The sequence below is a fragment of the Mixophyes fleayi genome, chromosome 1, assembly GCF_038048845.1.
Source record: "Mixophyes fleayi isolate aMixFle1 chromosome 1, aMixFle1.hap1, whole genome shotgun sequence".
Classification (NCBI taxonomy): domain Eukaryota; kingdom Metazoa; phylum Chordata; class Amphibia; order Anura; family Limnodynastidae; genus Mixophyes; species Mixophyes fleayi.
Genome location: NC_134402.1, coordinates 50337747 through 50358099, shown reverse-complemented (window position 1 = coordinate 50358099; position 20353 = coordinate 50337747). Strand labels below are relative to the sequence as shown.

General features: G+C 38.6%; 1 protein-coding gene, 1 long non-coding RNA gene and 5 other non-coding genes across 13 annotated transcripts in view; 6 read left to right on the top strand and 1 right to left on the bottom strand.

The window, feature by feature from the left end:
• Positions 1 to 11319, bottom strand: part of ZCCHC4 (zinc finger CCHC-type containing 4) — a 24800-nt gene extending 13481 nt beyond the window's left edge. Inside the window, exons 1-5 of the mRNA XM_075194749.1 lie at positions 10913 to 11319; positions 6721 to 6839; positions 4968 to 5050; positions 2570 to 2845; positions 1110 to 1190 (exon numbers count right to left, since the gene is read on the bottom strand). Of these exons, the coding sequence (XP_075050850.1) occupies positions 1110 to 1190; positions 2570 to 2845; positions 4968 to 5050; positions 6721 to 6839; positions 10913 to 11063 (710 nt within the window). The 5' untranslated portion in view covers positions 11064 to 11319. The remainder of the gene's footprint in view (positions 1 to 1109; positions 1191 to 2569; positions 2846 to 4967; positions 5051 to 6720; positions 6840 to 10912) is intronic.
• On the top strand, positions 11266 to 20353 carry LOC142137408 (uncharacterized). Of its 7 annotated transcripts, none has more exons than XR_012688000.1 (11): positions 11266 to 11489; positions 12032 to 12079; positions 13941 to 13987; positions 14848 to 14913; positions 15306 to 15344; positions 16552 to 16600; positions 17139 to 17177; positions 17886 to 17923; positions 19103 to 19171; positions 19586 to 19732; positions 20139 to 20353. It is a non-coding gene; the product is annotated as an uncharacterized LOC142137408 (long non-coding RNA). The 7 variants fall into 7 exon arrangements; XR_012687998.1 differs by having other exon boundaries at positions 11267 to 11489; positions 12035 to 12079; XR_012687999.1 differs by having other exon boundaries at positions 11267 to 11489; positions 12035 to 12079; positions 13938 to 13987; positions 17889 to 17923.
• LOC142137247 (small nucleolar RNA SNORA79) lies at positions 13229 to 13374 on the top strand. Its single transcript, XR_012687890.1, has one exon. It is a non-coding gene; the product is annotated as a small nucleolar RNA SNORA79 (small nucleolar RNA).
• Positions 15942 to 16087, top strand: LOC142137248 (small nucleolar RNA SNORA79). Its single transcript, XR_012687891.1, has one exon. It is a non-coding gene; the product is annotated as a small nucleolar RNA SNORA79 (small nucleolar RNA).
• Positions 17293 to 17436, top strand: LOC142137245 (small nucleolar RNA SNORA79). The gene has a single exon (XR_012687888.1). It is a non-coding gene; the product is annotated as a small nucleolar RNA SNORA79 (small nucleolar RNA).
• On the top strand, positions 18962 to 19035 carry LOC142137250 (small nucleolar RNA SNORD126). The gene has a single exon (XR_012687893.1). It is a non-coding gene; the product is annotated as a small nucleolar RNA SNORD126 (small nucleolar RNA).
• Positions 19778 to 19923, top strand: LOC142137246 (small nucleolar RNA SNORA79). The gene has a single exon (XR_012687889.1). It is a non-coding gene; the product is annotated as a small nucleolar RNA SNORA79 (small nucleolar RNA).

The window sequence follows — 20353 nt, the reverse complement described above, 5'->3', positions numbered from 1 at the left end:
TAGCATCCACATTTGCCCCACCCAATACACAGCATGGGTGGATAACGAAACTACATTTCTCCAGTTAAATTAACTTGCTGCTATCTGGGGTCTCTCTAAGAAACATAGACCACCTCAGCTAAACACCATTCCCTCTCTTAAACTCTGTCTATCTATATGTGACCTAAGCAAATCCCAATATAAACTTTCCACAACAATCTCCCCTATCACCCCAATCTAGGATAACCAAGAATTCCCCCTGGGACTTAGCATCTTCCAGTTTATGCATTGGATTCAGTCCGGTATAAAAGTTATTTACAATCTTAAAGTACAAAACACTTGGGCCCCTCGATGATATTCACCAGAAATTCCCCCTGCTAAGACCACTGTTCTTTGAGTTTTTTCAAATTAGACCTTTTCTTACCTCCCTTCCACCTACAGATTCCTTAAGGGATCTGACGCCATTTGAAAACAACCTGCCTGAAGACCTCTAATGGAAAAGGTCTGATCTCTGTGATTTACAATCTACTCATAGAGGTTTCCTTTGCCTCTCAGAGTTGACACGACAGTGAATGGGAGAGGGATCTTGGACCACCCTGATGACTTTTGTTGGGAAGAGATCAGGGAGGGAATAGCTACCAGTTTAATATCAACTAGAAAAAATGAGACAGTGTATAAGGACAGCATAGGGGACATATGTCCTGTCTTCTCAATAATATATATTAGTATGGTTCCATCCCTTGGACTCCACCCATGCATTACACTTAGCAGGTCCTGCTGTGGATATCACATGAGATTATGTCAAAAAAGTTTTCAGCTCACACCAACAGCTAATTTAAATAATGCCCAAGTCATATTAGCAGGAAGTACTGAAAAAAAGAGAGGTACAGATTTTCCCAAGAATGGTATCTGTACATATCTATTAGGATTTTACACAGGCTGTTCTATCAATGTCAGATTTCTTAAAACTGCAAACAATGTTTATTAAGGAAGACTGTGTTTCAGTTATTATTAGATTCGTAAATAAACATAATTGAATCCTGTGTTCTGAGTTAGCAATTTGGATGTAACCAATAAATACAAAGTACCACCAAGTTGTACAGTGAAGAGTACGTCATTATCGTGTTTACCTGAAATCAATGTCTAACAAGAGACTTTTCACATTGTGTTTGGAGTCTTTACTGCAATGAAGCCAGATCCACTCGTGTAACCTAAAATACACAGAGAACGCCAATCAATGTTACGCTGCTGGTCATAACGCAAATGTTAAGAAACCAAGATAAAGTCATGACGTAAAAAGAAGTGCTGACAGTGTCTGACCACAATACATAGGTGTGTTTATTACAAAGCTGAACAAAGTACATGAAATAACTGGAGGGTTTAAACGTAACTAAATGTCACAGTCTTTCTATATATCACTCCACTGAAGCAGACTGCTAAGATGGAAGAAGACGATTCTTAAACACAGTAGACAGAATGACTGGCAGTTTAATTTTGGGTTTAGTGGATCTTTTAAATCAGTGACTAAATCACTGGTGCCCAAATGCACCCGTCGTGTACTTCCCCTGGAGCCCAATGGCTGTATGAGAGCAAGAACAGTGTATATTTTATATTGCTAAAGGACATATCTGGAATCTCTATACCTAAGAGGACTAGTCCATTAAATCATTGAGACTTGTATTTTCCTATTTTTACATTTTTTTGGCCATAAAATAAAAATATGTATCGTAGTTTTCAAAAAAAAAAAAAGCCACAAAAGGTCCTTCTGTGGACAAAATATCAAGGCATTGCATACTGTGAAATTTAGTCTGGTCACAAAAGAGGGGCAGGAGGGTTCTGCGGACTTGCAGTGGTTCAAAGCTTAACACCACCCAAAACCAGGTTTACAGATAACCTTCAATTATTTTTTGCTGTGAACACAGACTGTAGTAGGATTGCGGACACCAAGTGACATCCTCTGTGCATGTGCAGCTTATTTTCAGTTATGGGATAATCGTTTCATTATCCTTCCAGTGAGCAAAGCAAAATAAATGTATTTACATATGCATTCAGGACAGATGCATGTCTGTAGGATCTATGAACCAGTTTAGGTTTCAGTTGACAAGAAATTAATAACTAATGTGCAAAATATTTTTCCAAACTTAAACTGGTCACCAATTATTTTCATATTATTCTAATATTTTATAGCATGTAGTCACCTGTATGTGTGTGTGTGTGTGTAATATATATATATATATATATATATATATATATATATATATATATATATATATATATATATATATATATATATATGTCTAATCTTTGCTAATAGATACAGTTTATGTAGGCGTGATGGGCACTTTAAAAATGTGTTTCCACCTTCATGCTACTTCAACTCACTGACTTGCTAGTACCCTCCAGCAACTTTCACTAAACATATTGCTTCATCTTTCCACCTTCCTTCTCTATTTTGCAGCCATATAGTCATTGATATTGCCCTGGTAGAACAAATTTTTGCTCTGCTTGAAGTCACATGCTGGCAAGTACAAACTAATTAGCGAAGGTTATCTGAAGGTGGTCACCTCCCCTTACATATGACATGACATACCTGGGAGTGCCCACACACAAGAGTCGTCTGTAACCCAGGCTGATCACTGTATCCAGCAGGAATGTGCAGCTTCTGTCTGTAAACAGGTACTGTGCGTTGCTCTTCTTGTTCTCCAGCGCATGCAGCAGCTGACTGGGGCTCTTCAGCTGGGATATAGAGACATCACCAAGCAGATGATGACCCGAGTGTCCCCCCCAGTCACCCTGCAGTAAAAGCTGCTGGCAGTCTCTGCAAAACTTTCTTTTTGCCAGTGGGAGTCCAATGAATTCTTGAAACCTGCAATGAAAATCTATATAATGGTCACATGCATTTTGAACAAAGTAGGCCTGATTCATTAAGGAAAGTAAAGCAAAAACAAAATGGGCAACTTTTCACCTTGGCAAAACCATGTTGCATTGGATGGGGATGTGAATTTAAAATGTGGGGACAGATTTATAGTTGGATAAGGCATGTCCTAGATTAACTTTAAATTCCAGTGTAGAAATAAAGCTATCAAGTATTTGTGTGCTAGATGAAAAAACAGCCAATGTTTAAGTTATGTGCAAAATAATAAACTAATTTGCACCCCTGCATTGTAACATGATTTTGTCCAGGAGAAAAATTACTTAATTTTCTGACTTACTTTCCTTAATGAATGAGCAGTACGCCCAGCCAGAAAAACACAGAATTCCAAAGCCACTATCTGGCATTCTATGGGAAATTCAGCTGTGAGAAAGCTGCCTGCAGGTATCGAATATCTATAGTAGCTATCTGCATGGAGCACTCTTTAGTGACGGGGACGATGTGTTTGCCATATAAAGCTGTGCATCACTAAACTAGCTTCTACACCAGTGATGGGCAAGCCGGTACCGTCAAAAGGGCCACACATTACCCTTAATCTGAGTAATAAGTTAAAATAATACATTTAATCAAACAAAAATACTCCAATAAAAAATAACATCTTCGCAACATACAAGAAAAGTATACATAGAGTTTAACTCACACACCTTCTGCTCCTCCTCCATGTTACTCTGCTCCCTTCTCTCTCCCTCTGCACATCTTGCCACCCCCAAATATAAATCTCAAAAATGACTTCTGCACTCCCATATTCGCCACTAACTTGTTCCTAAACGCTGTCACAAACCTTTAAGCCTTCCATGTCACTCAGACCTCTCCCACACCTCAGACTCCCTCCAGACCACCCACATCGCTGACACCCCCCCACTGGCAGTAACAGTGACCACCACTACTGACCTAAGGAATATAAGTCAATGAAGTAATCACATGTGCTGTAAGCCCACCCTGCGTTGTGCAGAGGAAGTCACATGGTGTGAAGTCATCTGATCCGATCGTGTTCAGTCCTCTCTTCTGCTTTATGACCCGCCAGGCTGTACCCGCAGTCCAAGCTCTTATTCTCTTGGGCCACAAGTAAAGCACAAAGGGGCATAAAGCAGGCAACAAGAGCTGGGGCTGACAGGGGCATAAAGCTAGAAGGAACTGGGGACCGCATGTGGCCCTCAGGACATCTGCTGCCCATCACTGCTCTACAGGGAATGTTTTCCTGGCTAGAAAAATGCCTAAAATACAAGATTAGCTGTTTTATAGCACATTATAAACAATGCAGAAAAGTCCCATACATTGATAGCATAACATATTAAAAAGAATTGCCCCAAATATTGCAGTTTTGCTTTGGGTGGAGTTCAATAAGTTGTGCTAGAATAAACCTACCTCCTTACCTACCTTCTTCCCAGGGGTCTAGCAGACCCCTTGATGGCTAGAAAACTCCAAGTAAATGGGTGAAAACTCCAAGTAAATGGGAAATACAAGGGTAAATGATGTAAAGAAGACCACCCTAGTACTGCTGGGTATTGTGGGGAACCCATCGGATCAGGGCAAATGCCGGGCACCTGTTCAGTAGTATCTCATTTTCTTGCGAAACCTATTGAATTCCACTCAAAACTAAAGTCTCAATTTTGGGTACAGTTGCCCTTTAACATTATATGCTGTCTCAATTGAGATAGACAGATATAGATACATACATATACATACACACACAGTATACATTATACATTTTTATTTGCACATTATACATACAAAAAGGTCTTTTATAGCTCATATTACAGATCAACTTTTTTTAGGTTTCAATTCACCTGTTGTGATGTTTACCCCACAAAGAAGCAACCTGCATTTTTGCAGCAGTTTTTCAGGAATGAAATCCAGTACAAAGGATTGGAACACACGTAATGATCATGAATAAATTAGTAAAAGCGGCAGCTTTTTCCTATTCATCTCCGTTGGGATAATCACATTCACAGTATGTCTAAGGATGCTCAAATATATAACTTTAACATGTGTTTTACATTACATAACATAAATTAGAGAAGACAAGAACATGAAATGATCTGGTATAATAAGGTACCTGGTCATGTACTGGTCGTGTGTCATAGGAGGCTGACAGCTGCGATTATACTCTTCTCTTGCCTGAAGTCTAGCTTGTGAAACCTACAAACATTTTTACATAGAGAATGTGAAGTTTAAAAAGTTTTATGAGGTTTTTTATTTTTTGCCATCAACACTCTTGATAATGTATTTTTTCCCCATATTGATGGATAATAAAAAGAAAATCTAAAAACCAATATGCTGTACTACAGGACTGGACAATACTGGTCGCCAGAGCAACCAGAGAGAATGTGAACCGGCTCTTGGTGATGAGCGCCATCACTTCGCCTATTTATAAGGCACCACAGGAACAGCAGCAACCCACAAGCAACCAAGAATTAAACAGAACAAAATACAGAAAAGTAAGGGGCAACAGAAACAATATAATCAGCAAAAATCAATACAAAAAGAGACAATAGAGAAAGCAACTACATTAGAAGACACAACTAGGAAAAAGGAAACCTTACAAAAAGAGGATGAGAAGATAGGAGGTAGAGAGAGCTACGCCATGCTTGTCAACTCTCCCGGAATGTCCAAGAGACTCCCAAATCCCGGGTAGGTCTCCCGAGAGAGTAGGGCATCATTCCGCATCTGCTCACTTCCTAGTGAAGTGGACAGGATTAGAGCCGCCAAGACGCAATTCTCAGGGAATCGCGTCATTTTGGCCACACCCCCCGCTGTAAAAAGACATGCAAGCAGCAAGCATCATTACATCACGGGGCAAGGGGGCAAAAATTATGTGATTCGCCAAGCCCCACCCCCCTCCTCCGCCCATGCCCCCACCTCCCCTCCGGGAGTTCCCAGAGGGAAACATTAAAAAATTGTCAAGTATGAACTAGGCTCAGGGAACGTAGTATGCCGGAGGGGTAGGGAAGTATACAGAGATAATAGAGGTGTAGGAAAGTTTGAGGATAAAGATGGCAGAGAGTGAGGAAGGAATGGTTTCAGGATGGGGTGTGCAAGTGTGAAAAGGTGAGTCTTGATTGAGCGCTTGAAAGATTTGAGGTTGGAGGAAAGTGTGGTCGGCTGGGGCAGGATGCTCCTCCTCTTTTCCTTCACTGAAGTCTTTGTATAAGGATAATTTTCTTCTCCATTACTAATGAACTTTTCTAATATTGCAATGCATACCACACATGGACTATAATAATGAATTTAGACCAAGTTTTCAATTTGTTGATTCATTTATTTTCAATAAAAGAACTTTTTATTTATAATCACGTTGTTCTGCAAAGTTTAATATTACACTTCTCATGGTTATAAATTGCCATAAGTTGTGGCTACCCTACCATTAATTGTATCGTGTTTTGGGCACAGTCTGTGTATAATACGGACCGTATAATATATATTTTCAGCAAGCATTTACTTGTTTTTATTAGATGTAATGTATGCCAACGTTTCTGTGTCTCACAAATTTCCAATTACAAAATGACTGTCTTGTAGCTTCTGGATAAATATGCCCAGTTCTGATTTGCTAGTTGCATTGCACTTTTACTAAAGCTCACAAAACATATTATATAGCACTAGGTGTAGATAAAAGAATCATTTTATTATAGAAAAACAAAAGGGTAGAATTTGTACTTTAATTAACAAGCTCAGGAAACATGCTTCCTATGGATACTTGAAAAAGCTGTGGTATTTATAGAGAGTAAAGTGAATAAATAGCTCTGTATATAAATAGACAGTGCAATATACAGAAAGGCGCCAGATGTACAATGTTTAAATGACATATTAACCTTGTCATCTGCCCACTGAAAGAAACGACAATCCTTCCGGTCCCGACAGGCTGAACACGCATAGAATCTTCTACCCAGTTCCATCCCTTTTGACGCCTTTACAAATAATAGTGTTGGGCCTGAAACAATAATATAACATTACCAAAATGGCTATAGGATTAAAAATCTATACATAAAGGAGAAAAAAATGGGTGTGTCAGTGAGAGGGTGCACCCTCCTATAAAGACAAATATAATGGGGCGTATTCAATTGTTGCTCCGGACCGCAAAAAAACGAGCACGTTAAAACTATTACCGTTTATACAGTAAACTTGCGCGTAAAAACCGTTAATACGGTAGTTTACTCGCTGAATTTCATCTCGCAGCTCAGGGAGCTGCGAGATGAAATTCAGCGAGTAATTACCGTAATAGTTTTAACGCGCTCGTTCTTCCAGGGGCCGGAGCAACAATTGAATACGCCCCAATAAATAGGTCTATAACTTTATTGGTATGGTCTAAAATGAATTCCTTCCCTGCTAGGCAGTAGTTTACTAAAGGCAGTGAAATGTTAAAAACTAATAGCCAAAGAGAAAGTGTTTTAGAAGGAAAAGTGTGATGTATAAAATGCCAACAATTAATGTATTTTAAATGTGTTTCCTGAAGACTTTTTGATAATTGTCCCTCTTAATATTGCTCTTCAACAGTCACACATTTTTAGAAATTACTTAATTTTATTGCCATTTCATTACCAAATACTATGCACGGTAGGTGATTTAGTGCATAGCCAGATTCTTAAGAATGTCCCTGAAGAAAGTAATGTACTTAGACGTTGGACTGGATTAAATACACCAACTCGACACAATTACAGCCTGTCTTAAGTCCTTGAGTGTCACCACACCTGGAATCTATAATGTGTGTGTTATATATATATATATATATATATATATATGCATGCAATTCGTGTCCAAATACAAATGACCCTAACAACTGCCATGATTTAAAGGGCAGAACGGGGGAGAAAAGGGGCGTATGCACACAGGCAATGTACAGTAAGGGGTGAAGAGGTCGAGCGCACGTCCAATTTAAGCTCTGGCCATCTCTGAGGTAAGTGGGTTTTTTTAGCCGCATCACTTGCGCCAGATACAGGGCAGGTGTAAGTGCCGACAGATAGTGATGACTGGTGTGTATGCATGCCAGAATGTGTGTTTGCAAGCAAAAGAAACTGGAAAAATTTATTTTATGTACAGTAGGCATTAAGAATATTCTGATTTAAGTATTTAATGTAAAATATATATATATATATATATATATATATATATTTTTATTAATGATAATAGTATTAAGAGTTGTTAATATATTTAATATTTTTTCAAAATTCTGATAGGCCTATATTGCACATATGCATTGTGCATATCCTGCAGTGGGTTCTGTCAGTCTCCATAAATGAAGTAGCGCCAGCACATACTTCTACCCAGATTCCAATAGAGACATTTCTTGAGATCCGCTTGTACTTAAATACGAGCGGACTATGTGCATTCTACGTCCGACTTTAAAACATGCAAGATGAATCAGGCCCATAGATTTCATAGACCTGTATACTTTTTCTTACCTTCCTTCAACAGTTTTTTTCCAAAAATAATGGAGATTTATGCTAATAAGAACTGGTTATGCACTAAATGACCTACCATGTCTGGTAATTAAATGAAACAATAGGTGGAATAAAATTGAGTAATTTATCAAAACGTGTGAATATTGAAGAGGACTATTACAACTAAAGCTGGGTACACACTTTTCGTCCAATAATCGGCTGAAACAGCCAACATACGACCGCTCGTTCAAAAGTCGGGTCACTGTGTACAGTTACACAATGGTCGAAAGTCTGCCCAAATGGACGATTATCGCCTCATTTGGTTGGTCGTACCGTTTAATATTTTCGTTCCAATCTCGTTTCCGTTGTGTAGTGTGTATACATTTCCGACCGATCCACAACAGTGAGTACGAAATTACAGTCTTTGCTCACGACAACGTGGCTGTAAAAAGTCGCTAACGGGACGTCCGCTCTTCCCTTTATCGTCCTAAACTAGTGTGTATGCAGTCCATGGACCGAGCGATCGGACCATCGGTCGCATGTAAAATCGCTCGGCATAAAAAGTTGGTCGTAATTTCTGTAGTGTGTACCCAGCTAAACTATGAGATACATTAAAGGGACAGTTATTATCAACAAGTCATCAGGAATATAATAATTGATCGTCCGTTCTAGTTGCTTAAAAGGAAAATAAATACATTTATTAACTAAAATATTAGTTTGAAATTGAATTATAGAAAGCGGCTATCAAGTTAACTGGAAACGTTAAGACTGAAATCTCCGGTACTGATTCACGGAGTGAAATTTTTTACACTATTTGAACAATAGGATCAGTTCACAAATATACATAAATTATTACACTATTATATAGTACTTCCAAAAAGAAATTAATTATAATATGCAAGTTCAGTCCCTGGGCGGATGAAATGACGCCTTTGTTTTAGGTCCCCCTGGCAATGTTGACATCTGGCTCTTTGGTCAATTAAAAAACAGATACATCTTAAATAGAAATATTACAATTAGTGAAGTCGTATTTAGTCTTAAATTAATAAGGATTTAACAATAGATATGATAGTGATTTTTTCCAAGACTCTAAATACTTATCTTATTATTAAGATATTGAACATAGATTCTAGATTATTTCAAAATGTTAATCAGGGGCTGGTTCCCCTCAGAAATTACTTTTCACAATTAGGTGTTTAGGTGCGACTTGTGAATACAACAAAAGGTTGTGTTTATACTAAACATAGGTGCAAATCTTGTTACTTACATACAGATTAGTTTCACATGTTTCACAGATTAGTTTCATATGAGACTATTATTCACAGAAGGTAGTGACTGAGAGGAATTTTATTCTTCAATATAGGAATCAGGTTTTTATTTATCTTTATCATTAAAGACAGATATAACGTCATCGTAAAATACAATGAAGTGACATTGATTAAAAATTATACTTCAACAAATCACATTTGAACTAAATTAATGTGTCCATTGGATTTTGTTATTTTATATATCTTTCTGAAACGTTTTCTCTTTGACATATTTAAATATATGTCTTTATAGAGGTCTGCACCCTCTCAGAGACACCCACTTTCTCTTGGGGTATAGATTTAATGAAGAACGCGATGCCATATAAAGCAAATTAAAACATGATAGTTACTAATTTAGCTATCAGAATGACTGTTTTACAGACAGCTTGCATTTGAGGGCTCAATTCTAATTGATAAAGTTTTCCTTGTTTTTGTAGACAAGCTTTAGCGTAGTTATAAACACACAACAAAATATCCCTGGCGCTGAAGAGACTACAAATATATATCAGGTAAACCACACTAATTTACTAAAGCATTGGTAGTTCAATTCCAGCAGCTTGTGAGGACCTGTGTGTCCTAAAATAAATAAAGCAAAAGAAACAACACAGCGCTGGAAACTGTATAATCACTGTTCTAATATCATTGCAATAAAGAGCTTGTGAATAGCATGTGCATATAAAAATGTTAATAACAAATCTACATAAAAACAATAAAACCTTCTATGTAAAAAATGTATATATTTTCTGATCGTTGAGGACATTAATTAGACACTCTCCACTATTATTCGATCTTAGTTATTGTTGTATATGTTGTTTGTAGATCAGTGCACTGAACAGAAAATATATATACTTTTTTTACATAGAAGGTTTTATTAGTTGTTTTTATGTAATTTGTAAATAAAATTGTTATATGCACATGCTATTCACAAGCTCTTAATTGCAATGATTGTAATGTAGTTATATCAGTAGTAAGTAACCTGTGGATTTCCAACTGTTGGGAAACAATAAGTTCCAGCATTCCCTACCTGCTAGAGTGCTGGGACTTGTAGTTCCACAACAGTTTGAGAGGGTACAGGTTGCCTCTATGCCTTACATGGCCACTAATTCTGGGTTGTCAAGATTTCTTTCAAGACACCCAGTAGATTTCCTGGGTCTGTACAATACAAATAAGGATAGGTAAGGGTTGTAGTGGATGGATAATAACGGGGTATATCTAGTATGACATAATACATGTATACTTTTGCTGACAATTATTAGTTTATATTATGTGGCTGGAAGCTGTTACACAAGCTACTGACATGTATGGAGGACCAGGCTCACCATGAGGGCAGTGAGGCGCGCACTCACTGCTCTGATCACTCAGCAGCACCTGGATCCCCTCTGACATCGTCCCAGATCCAGACACACGTTCTCCTGTCTCTGCCGTCTCCATGCTGCACCTCAGATCCCTGCTATATGGGACATCAGTCATGTGACTGGAACTGGGCGGGGCATCAAGGCATCATGTGATCAAACTATATTAAATATCGAAGTCCCCGTCTATTCTATCAAATAAAGTGTGCATCCGGGAGCACCAATATGGCTTCCAGCGTGTCTCGCCATTGGATTGGCTGGTACAAAGGAGAGATATGATTGGTCTTTTCATAGATATGAGGCTAGCCTGCGACTCACAGCGCTCCTATTAGGTGCGGGTGTGCAGGAGGTGATACTGGGCTCCCTGGAGAGCGGCTGAGCCACGCCCCGGGCTGAGGGGAGCGTCACTGGGGGATGTGCGGCCCAGGCAGTGCTCCTCCCTCTCCCGGGGCTCTGCTCCGCCTCTTCCTTCTCCTCTCCGGCCATGTGCTCCAGCTTGTGCTCTGTACCGAGCAGGCTGCACAGCCGCCGTCTCACCGAGCCGGTAAGTGTGGCTTCTCTTACAGCGTCTGACCACTTCCATACGGCAGCTGTTCTCTCTTAGCCCCAAGATATGGGCTCTGGGGATTTTAGGTGGTCGCAGAATAACCTGACCTCTCACACATGTGTATAATGGCGGGATGGCCAGCTACATATGGTAGGTTTGTGATCTGCATACTAGGCAGAGGCCAGGATATTGCAGTGCTCTGTAGACAGATTTTATTTAGAATTTAACAAAGTTGTATGGTCGCCTGATTTATATGAGCAAAGTCTTCATATTGCAATAGTTTCACCACACAAGTATTCTCAATATTCGGAAGTGCTATTATCAGAGACTGCTGGATGAAGGGATTTTTAAAAATGCCATATTCTGTAACCTGTTATCTACAAATGATCACTTTTCATAAGCCCTAACCCTCCTGTTAAATTGCTTCGTTTGTGTTGAATACACTCATCTTATATGTTAAGAGGTTGGTGAAGTATGTTTGTCAGGCGGTATACTTGAACTGTATATGTGATTATTACAACCCATTTTTTTCTGTTTAGCAGATGCCAACATGAAGAAAACCAGGAAACAATTTATAGTCATGGAAGGTAAGTTACATTTAAGGCATAAGTGGTTACAAAAGTCTATATAAATCTAAGTTTCTAGTTATGTGGTATTCTAGGCCCTCAACATTAACCCATAATTAGAATTGATCCTGTTATAATCATTACTGTGGAAAGCATAACTGACTTAATGAGCCATTTGCAGTTTACCAGAGGTCTGTGCTTACATGTGCATGGCTTAAATATTTGAGACAAGCACATGCTTTTGGCAAGAGAAACCTTCTTCTTACATTTTGTCTTGTTTGTACTCTATTCAGGCGCTTCCCTTGCAAATGATTACTAATCAATGCTTTTATGTTCTGAGGTTCTGGCAATATACATGTTTGCTCAACCTCAGTAGCTGCCACTTAGTGTCCCTTGTTACTCAGATGATTGGATTAATGGCTCCAGTGATTAGTGCTATTGGTTAAGGATCAAATTGTGTGACGAAGATTCCAGTGCATCAGAACCTACCTATCTTAGTGTATGTTCCCATACACACACCTCTTGTGCTGTATTTTACTTTGTTTTGTAAGAGGAAGTATAAATTGTGCATTTATAACTGGCTATGACCTTAAAATAATGTTTGCAGACATGCTGGTAACTGAATCTGCTGTCTGTGTTTCACCTAAAAATACTATGATTATGTTCCTGCCCTGAGCAGGCTTATACTAATATATATGGAAGTCAATTGTTTGCTATAAACTGACCAAATGGTCTCTTCCTCTAGGTGACTGACTATAGGACCACATATTGTATGTTCACTGTGCATGTGTGAAAGAGGACTGTGGCTTCAGAACATCCGATTTTCTGTAGTCTTGCATGTAATGCCAGGCCTGCTTTTAATGTGCTGCCCTGATTTCTAGATTGAGGAAAGTGTTTTGGCGTCACATGGTGATGTTACCTGTGGCTCTCAGTTAGTTGGCTGAACCAGTCTGTTTTTAGGAAAATCTTGGTTTCAGTTTCTCAGATGGTAGGAATTGCAGGTGGTGCCACTTGAGATGTCCATGGTTTTGCAGTGTAATGTAATAGAGCAGTAAACTAGTTGATCTGAAAACTATAGTCCTAAACTTAGGTTTATAGATTAACTTTAAGCACAAGCTTCCAAACATCCAAAAACCCTTGCATCATATAATCACTTTCTTGCTCTTCATATGACAACTGTTCCTCTCTCAGCCCCAAGTTATGGGCTATGGGATTTTAGGTTGTCGCAGAATAAAATTACCTTTTTCACTTGGGGGTGTGTAATGGCGGGTTGGCTGCCTCTCCATGCTCTCTGAATTTTGCGGGGTAAGACACAACTTGATAAGATAGGATTGTGATCTACATGATGGGCAGAGTCCAGGAAAATACAGTACTCTACCCAGATTTAGAGCAATTAATTTAACAAAGCTGTTTTGTGACACGTGCATGAACAAAGGCTTAATATTCGTAGAAAGCTGCAGTCTCACCTCACTAGAATTCTAACTATTAAGAAGGCAGAGAATGTTCATATCAAACTGCTGAGTGGAGGGAATTTAAACCAAGCCTATTAGAGGCTTGTTGATAAATTTTGGTCTCTGAATAAATAGCCGCAGAACGTTATCAGCAAATCTTATTGGAGAATAAGACTGTTTACTACTCTTGTAAAGTTCATCCCCATTCTCATGTCTCCCTGTTATGAGGTGTCAATTAATGCCTGAATGCAGTAGTATATCTCAGTGTCTCTATCTGGGGTCAGTGCTGCCATGTTGGCTTAAGAGGTGCCATATGCACTTTATGTTCTCCTATGTTAATAGGTCAGTAAAGTGTGGTGTTAAAGTATGTTGTGAAGTACCCTACTTCTCTAGTATGTTCCTAACCATCCAGTTTTTTTCCCATTTAGCAGATACCAACATGAAGAAAACCAGAAAATAATTTATGCAGTCGTGGCAGGTAAACTACATTTAAGATCCAAGTGATTACATAAGTCTGTAAATCTAAGTTTTATGGTTGTGGTATTCTAGGCCTTGGAATATTAACCTCCTATTCAGAATGCTAATAGTCAAGTCATTGAGTCTCTACAGTGCTGTGTATAGGTTACCCTATATAACATTATCATGGTATAACCATTCCTGTGTAGCTTTTGTCCTGTTTACTCATTTCAGTTGCTCACCTTGCAAAAGATTACGGATAGATGCTTTTTGTTCTGGCAATATACATTTTTGTTGAACCTAATTAGCTGCCACTGACTATTTCACTATTTGCTCCAGTGATTGGTGCTATTGGTTAAGGAGCAAATTGTTACCGAAAGACTCTTAACGCGGCAGACTGCCATATCTTTTAGTGCTCTTTCTAGACCATATCACTCCCAGGCTGAAGAGTTAAGATTTTGTATCTCCCCCCCCCCCCCCCCCACCACCACACCTTGTGGGCTGTATGATGTTTCCCCCCTGCCTCCTTGTAAATGACTTGTAGGTTTATAACTAACTATTACAATATTACAAATGTTTGCAGATATGTCTGTAGTGCCTGCTGTGATGAGTTTGCATAGTCCGTGTTTCACCTGAAAATACTATGATTATGTTCATGCCCTGAGCAGGCTTATACTAATACTATTATGTGCATGCCCTGAGCAGGCTTATACTAATACTATTATGTGCATGCCCTGAGCAGGCTTATACTAATACTATTATGTGCATGCCCTGAGCAGGCTTATACTAATACAACTATGTTCATGTCCTGAGCAGGCTTATACTAACATACTTGAAGTCAATTGGTTGCTATAAAAATGACTAAATAGTCTCTTCCTATAGGTGACTGGCTATAGGAGCACACATGTGTACCCTGTGCACATAAGTGAAAGAGGACACTGGCTTCAGGTAAGATTTGCTCTAGTCTTGCATGTAATACTAGGCCTGCTGTTGTGCTGCCCATATTTTGTGATAGAGGAAAATCTTTGGGAGTCACAGGGTGATTACCTGTGGCTCAGTTAGTTGGTTGAACCAGCCTATTTTTGAGTATCCTGAATATTTCAATATCTCAGATAGCAGGAATTGGCCAGCATCTTGCCAGACTCAGTGGGCCACTGCACAGTAGGGGCGATAGAAAATGTGTATTCTGTGATGAGTTTGCATAGTCCGTGTTTCACATGAAATCTGTGATTATACTTCATGCTCTGAGCTGCACCTAGCAGTTTGAGTTTGAAAAATGAGAGGACCTTTAAATCTCCAGATAAAGACTAACTGTTTTTTTTTTTTTTTTATAAATAAAGGAATATTGGACTGTGAGTAACAGACTGCCGAACTAAAAGGTAATTTAAGATGTTTATGGCTTTGCAATGTACAGAAATAGAGCATTTAACTTGGTGATCGGAAACTCAAGATGTCTTAAATTATAGACCTGAATTTAAGCTCAGTTAAGCTGAGTACACACTACACTGTTTTCATCCAATAATCGGCTCAAACAGCCGACATACAACTGCTCATTCAAAAGTCGGGTCAGTGTGTGCAGTGACACGATGGTCGAAAGTACCCAAATGGGACGATTATCGCCTCATTTAGTTGGTCGTACCGTTTAATATTTTCGGTCCAATCTCGTTTCCGCTGTGTAGTGTGTATAAACTTCCGACTGATCCACAACAGTGAGTACAAAATTTGTCATTGCTCACGACAACATGGCTGTAAAAAGTCGCTAAAGGGACGTCCACTCTTCCCTTTATCGTCCTAAACAAGGCTAGTGTGTATGCAGTCCATGGACCGAGCGATCGGATCATCGATCGCATGTAAAATCGCTCGGCATTAAAAGTTGGTCGAAATTTCTGTAGTGTGTACCCAGCTTTACTCTTTAAACCTAAATGTAAGACGTATCCTAATGCACTTGTACCATGTGATCGCTATCACTCTTCAAACGACAACTGTTCCTCTCTCGACCCCAAGATATGGACTGTGGGATTTTAGGTTGTCGTAGATAAAAATGACCTTTTTCACTCAGGGGTGTGAAATGGCGGGTTGGCTGCCTCTCCACACTTTCTGAATTTTGCGGGGTAAGACACAACTTGATAGGGTTTTAGATCAGTGATTTGTATCGGGTGGGGACCAGGAACATGTAGTAATTGGTATTGTAACATTATGGGTGTGAACAACTGCTAAATATTGCAGAAGGAAGCTGAGGTTTCACACCCTAAATATTGATGAGTCTGAGAATGTTAATACCTGAAACTGCAGGATAGAGGACATTCAAAAAAGTTATATTCTGTAAGCTTCTATGTTGGTATCTGGGCAAATGGCCACTACAGGTTATCCACAAAGATTATTTGTTATGATGCTGCTATTTAATGGTGGCAGTATATTGATTGGTGTGCGTCCTATTAAACCTCATCTGGGGTCCGTGCTGCAGTGTTGGGCTTACACGTGGCATATGTGCTCCATGTTCTTATGTTAATAGGTCAGTAAAATAGGTTCTTGTGGTATCATACATGAGTAATATGTGATTTATAACAGTCCATGTCTTCAATTTAGCAGATATCAACATGAAGAAAACTAGGGACAATTTATGCAGTCAGCAAAGGTAAATTACATTTAAGGCATAAGTAGCTGCAAAATTCTATACATCAAAGTTTCTGCCGATACATTATAGTCCCTGAAGGCGTGTCTTCAAATTACAATGCTAATAAAGCAGTCGCTTAAATATCCTATAGAAAGACAAAGGGGCATGCTGAATCCTATCCTGTGAATTACATCCTATCATACATTCACACAAGTCCCAATGTATGGGTGGCCTCCTCCTAAATGTTATCCATACAACAAATCTAAGATGTCTTATCCCCACCACACCTGTTTTTTAGTGTGTGTATATATAGCCTTTTTGTCTTGTTAGATGAAGTGTAAATAGCTTAATGGTTCATAACCAGCTATGACATTAAAATGTTTGCCGACATGACGGTACTGGGCCTGCTGTGATGAGTTTGCATAGTCCGTGTTTCACCTGAAATCTGATTATACTTAATGCTCTGAGCTATACCTGGCATTATGACTTGGCAAAATGAGGACATTAAAACTCCAAATAAAGACTAATTGTGCTTTTGTTTTTTTTTTTGTTTTTTAAGGAATAGTGGATTGTGAGTAACAGACTGACGGATTATAAGGTAATTTAATGTTTATATTATTGCAATATACAGAAATGGAGCAATTAACTAAAAGGTAATCTCTAAAATTAATTGTTCACATTTGTACCATTTGATAACCTTGTTGCTCTTCATACGACAACCGTTCCTCTCTCAGCCCCAAGATATGGGCTATGGGATTTTAGGTTGTCGCAGAGTAAAGTTACCTTTCTCACTCAGGGGTGTAATGGCGGGTTGGCTGCCTCTCCACACTCTCTGAATTTTGCGGGGTAAGACACTTCATATGGCTGTGCTCTGTATGCTACGCAGAGTCCAGGAAAATACACAGATGTTTTGTGACGTGTGTATGAACAAAGGATTAATGTTACAGTAGAATGTTAGTTTTACCTCACTAGAATTCTAAATATTAAGGTCAGAATGTTAATAACTGAAACTGTCAAATGGAGGGAATTTAAGTCATATTGCTGCTGTAAGTTTCCTTTATGTTTTTGAGAAAATGACCCCTACATGTTATCCACAAATGTTGGAGATGGAGAAGACAGTTTTTCACTTTTCTAAAGTCTTTCCACTATTACAGTACAGCTATTTAATGGTGGGAATGTGGTAGCTTATCACTACCTAGGGTTAGTGCTGCCTTGTTCCCATATGTTCATAGTTCAGTAAATTATGTTTGTGGTGTCCTACTTTAGTAATATGACTATAACCTGCATTTTATTTCTTTAAATTTAGCAGATACTGACATGAAGAACAGTTTGTGGTCATTGAAGGTAAATTAAAGTTTGTGGTTATGTGGTATTCTAGGCCCAGAAAACTTGCCCTCTAATTACAGTGCTAATAAAGCTGAGTCACTTCTAAATCCTATGGGATGCAATGGGGCATGCTCACACCAGAATCGAGTACTACCCTATTATATACTTAAATGTACTCCAGTCACAATGTAGGGGTGCCCTGATGTTTATTATCCATACAGCAAATAAATAAAATCTTAGTCACTCGTATTCCAAAACAGTAGATCAATAACAATGAAAGTTCTAGACTCTTTGAAGTCTTAAATATATGTAAAGACTCTTCAAAATATCAGCAGTCCCAAATGCAATGTCCTAGTGAAATATAAAATGTGCTTAAAGAATGAATGTAAGTGCTTTATTAAAATATTTAATTTGTAATACAAATGAAGGGAACCCTCAGGTGTTTAAAAAAATATATATATATATTTTTCTAGAACCCTTTCATTCTAAAAGTACACTTTAAAAGGTGTCTGATTTCCTTGTGACATTTAATTTGGGACTCTATGCTAATAAAGTCTAGAACTTTAAACTACGTGTAGGAATCTGGGTGCCTCCCAGCAGAATTTTTCTTTTCATGGTCACTTAAATATCAGTTATTTCTGTAACACTATGTGTAAGTTGACATAGATAATTTGACCCTAGCATAGTCATATCTGTGTAGGTTTTGTATTCATTTCAGTTGATCCCTTTGCAAAAGTTTACTGATCAACAATGTGTTTGTTCTGGCAATATACTTGTTTTCCCTACCTCATCAGCGGCCACTTGGGGTCTTGTATAACTGATGTGTAACTGGAGAATTCCAATCACTGGAGTCAATATTCCCAAGTTACTCCTTTTACCAATGTAGCAGAGAGGACAATATTGATCAGTGCAAGTTCTAGACCATATGGCTTGTAGGGTCAATCTAGGATTATCCATGCCCCACCTTATTTCCAAGTACATATTACCGGTTTGTTGAACTGCAAAAAGCTTGTATGTTTATAACTGACCTTAAAATGTTTGCAGAAATACCTGTAGTGCCTGCTGTGATGAGTCCGCATAGTCCGTGTTTCACCTGAATACTATGATTATGTTCATGCCCTGAGCAGGCTTATACTAATATATACATGTAAGTCAATTGGTTGCAATAAAAAATGACTAAATGGGCTCTTCCTCTAGGTGACTGACTATAGGACCACGTATGCTGTGTTCACTGTGCACATGTCTAATATGGCTTCAAAAGTTCAGGTAAGGTTTGCTTTAATAACACCTTGCATGTCATACTAGGCCTGCTGTTAGGTGCTGGCCAAAATTCATTCATGACTGAGGAAGGTCTCTAGAAGGAGCCACAATGTGACCTATTATGTGGCTTCCAACTAGTTGGTTGAACTAGTCTGTTTTTGGGTAAATCTTAATTTGGTATGATCCAATTATCTTATGCAAACCAAAAATTTCTGCGTCTTGCCAGGCTCAGTGAGGGCACAGTAGGTGTGTAGAAAATGTGTATTCTGTGATGAGTTTGCATAGTCCGTGTTTCACCTGAAATCTGTGATTATACTTCATGCTCTGAGCTGCACATTGTATTTGGGTCTCTCGAAATGAGGAGCTCATCTCCCAATAAAGGCTAATTGTTTTAATTCTGGTTTTTGTTTTGTTTTTTAGGCAAAGTGGATTGTGAGTATTCAACTGCCAAATGAAAAGGTAATTGAAGATGTTTGGTTTTGCAGTGCACTATAACAGCACCTAATTAGGTGATCTAAAACACAAGTTGTCTGGGAAAAATTGCAGACCCAAACTTTGTGCTTAAAGGTAGTTTACAAACCTAAATGTTACAAATCTCTAGTGCTCTTCATACGACAACTGTTCCTCTCTCAGCCCCAAGATATGGGCTATGGGATTTTAGGTTGTCGTAGATTAAAATGACCTTTTTCACTCGGGGGTGTGTAATGGCGGGTTGGCTGCCTCTCCACACTTTCTGAATTTTGCGGGGTAAGACACAACTTGAGAAGATGGGGTCTTGATCTGTATGCCAGGTGGGATCCTGGAAAATGTCATACTTGGTACTAAGTTACATATCAACAATTTTTTTTAAAATAAAGTGCTCTAATTACTGTTGCAGTAGAAAGCTAGTTTCACATCACTAGAATTAGACATGTGTTAAATAAACTATGCAGAGGAAATGTGTTTCAGATTTTATAATTTCCTTTTTCTTTAGGATCGGGATGAGGTCTGGCTAAAGCACTGATTGAAGACAGAAGCTTGTCTGTTAACAGATACTGGTTACATGTCCACAGATACAATAACTCATCGGGAGAAATTTTCTCCAGTGTACCCAAGCTTGCTTGAGTTTGTATATGTACAAATGATCTAGTAACACCTTTCTTGTAGATAGTGAAACCCAAAATAAAAAATTGATTCAAAACTATACAA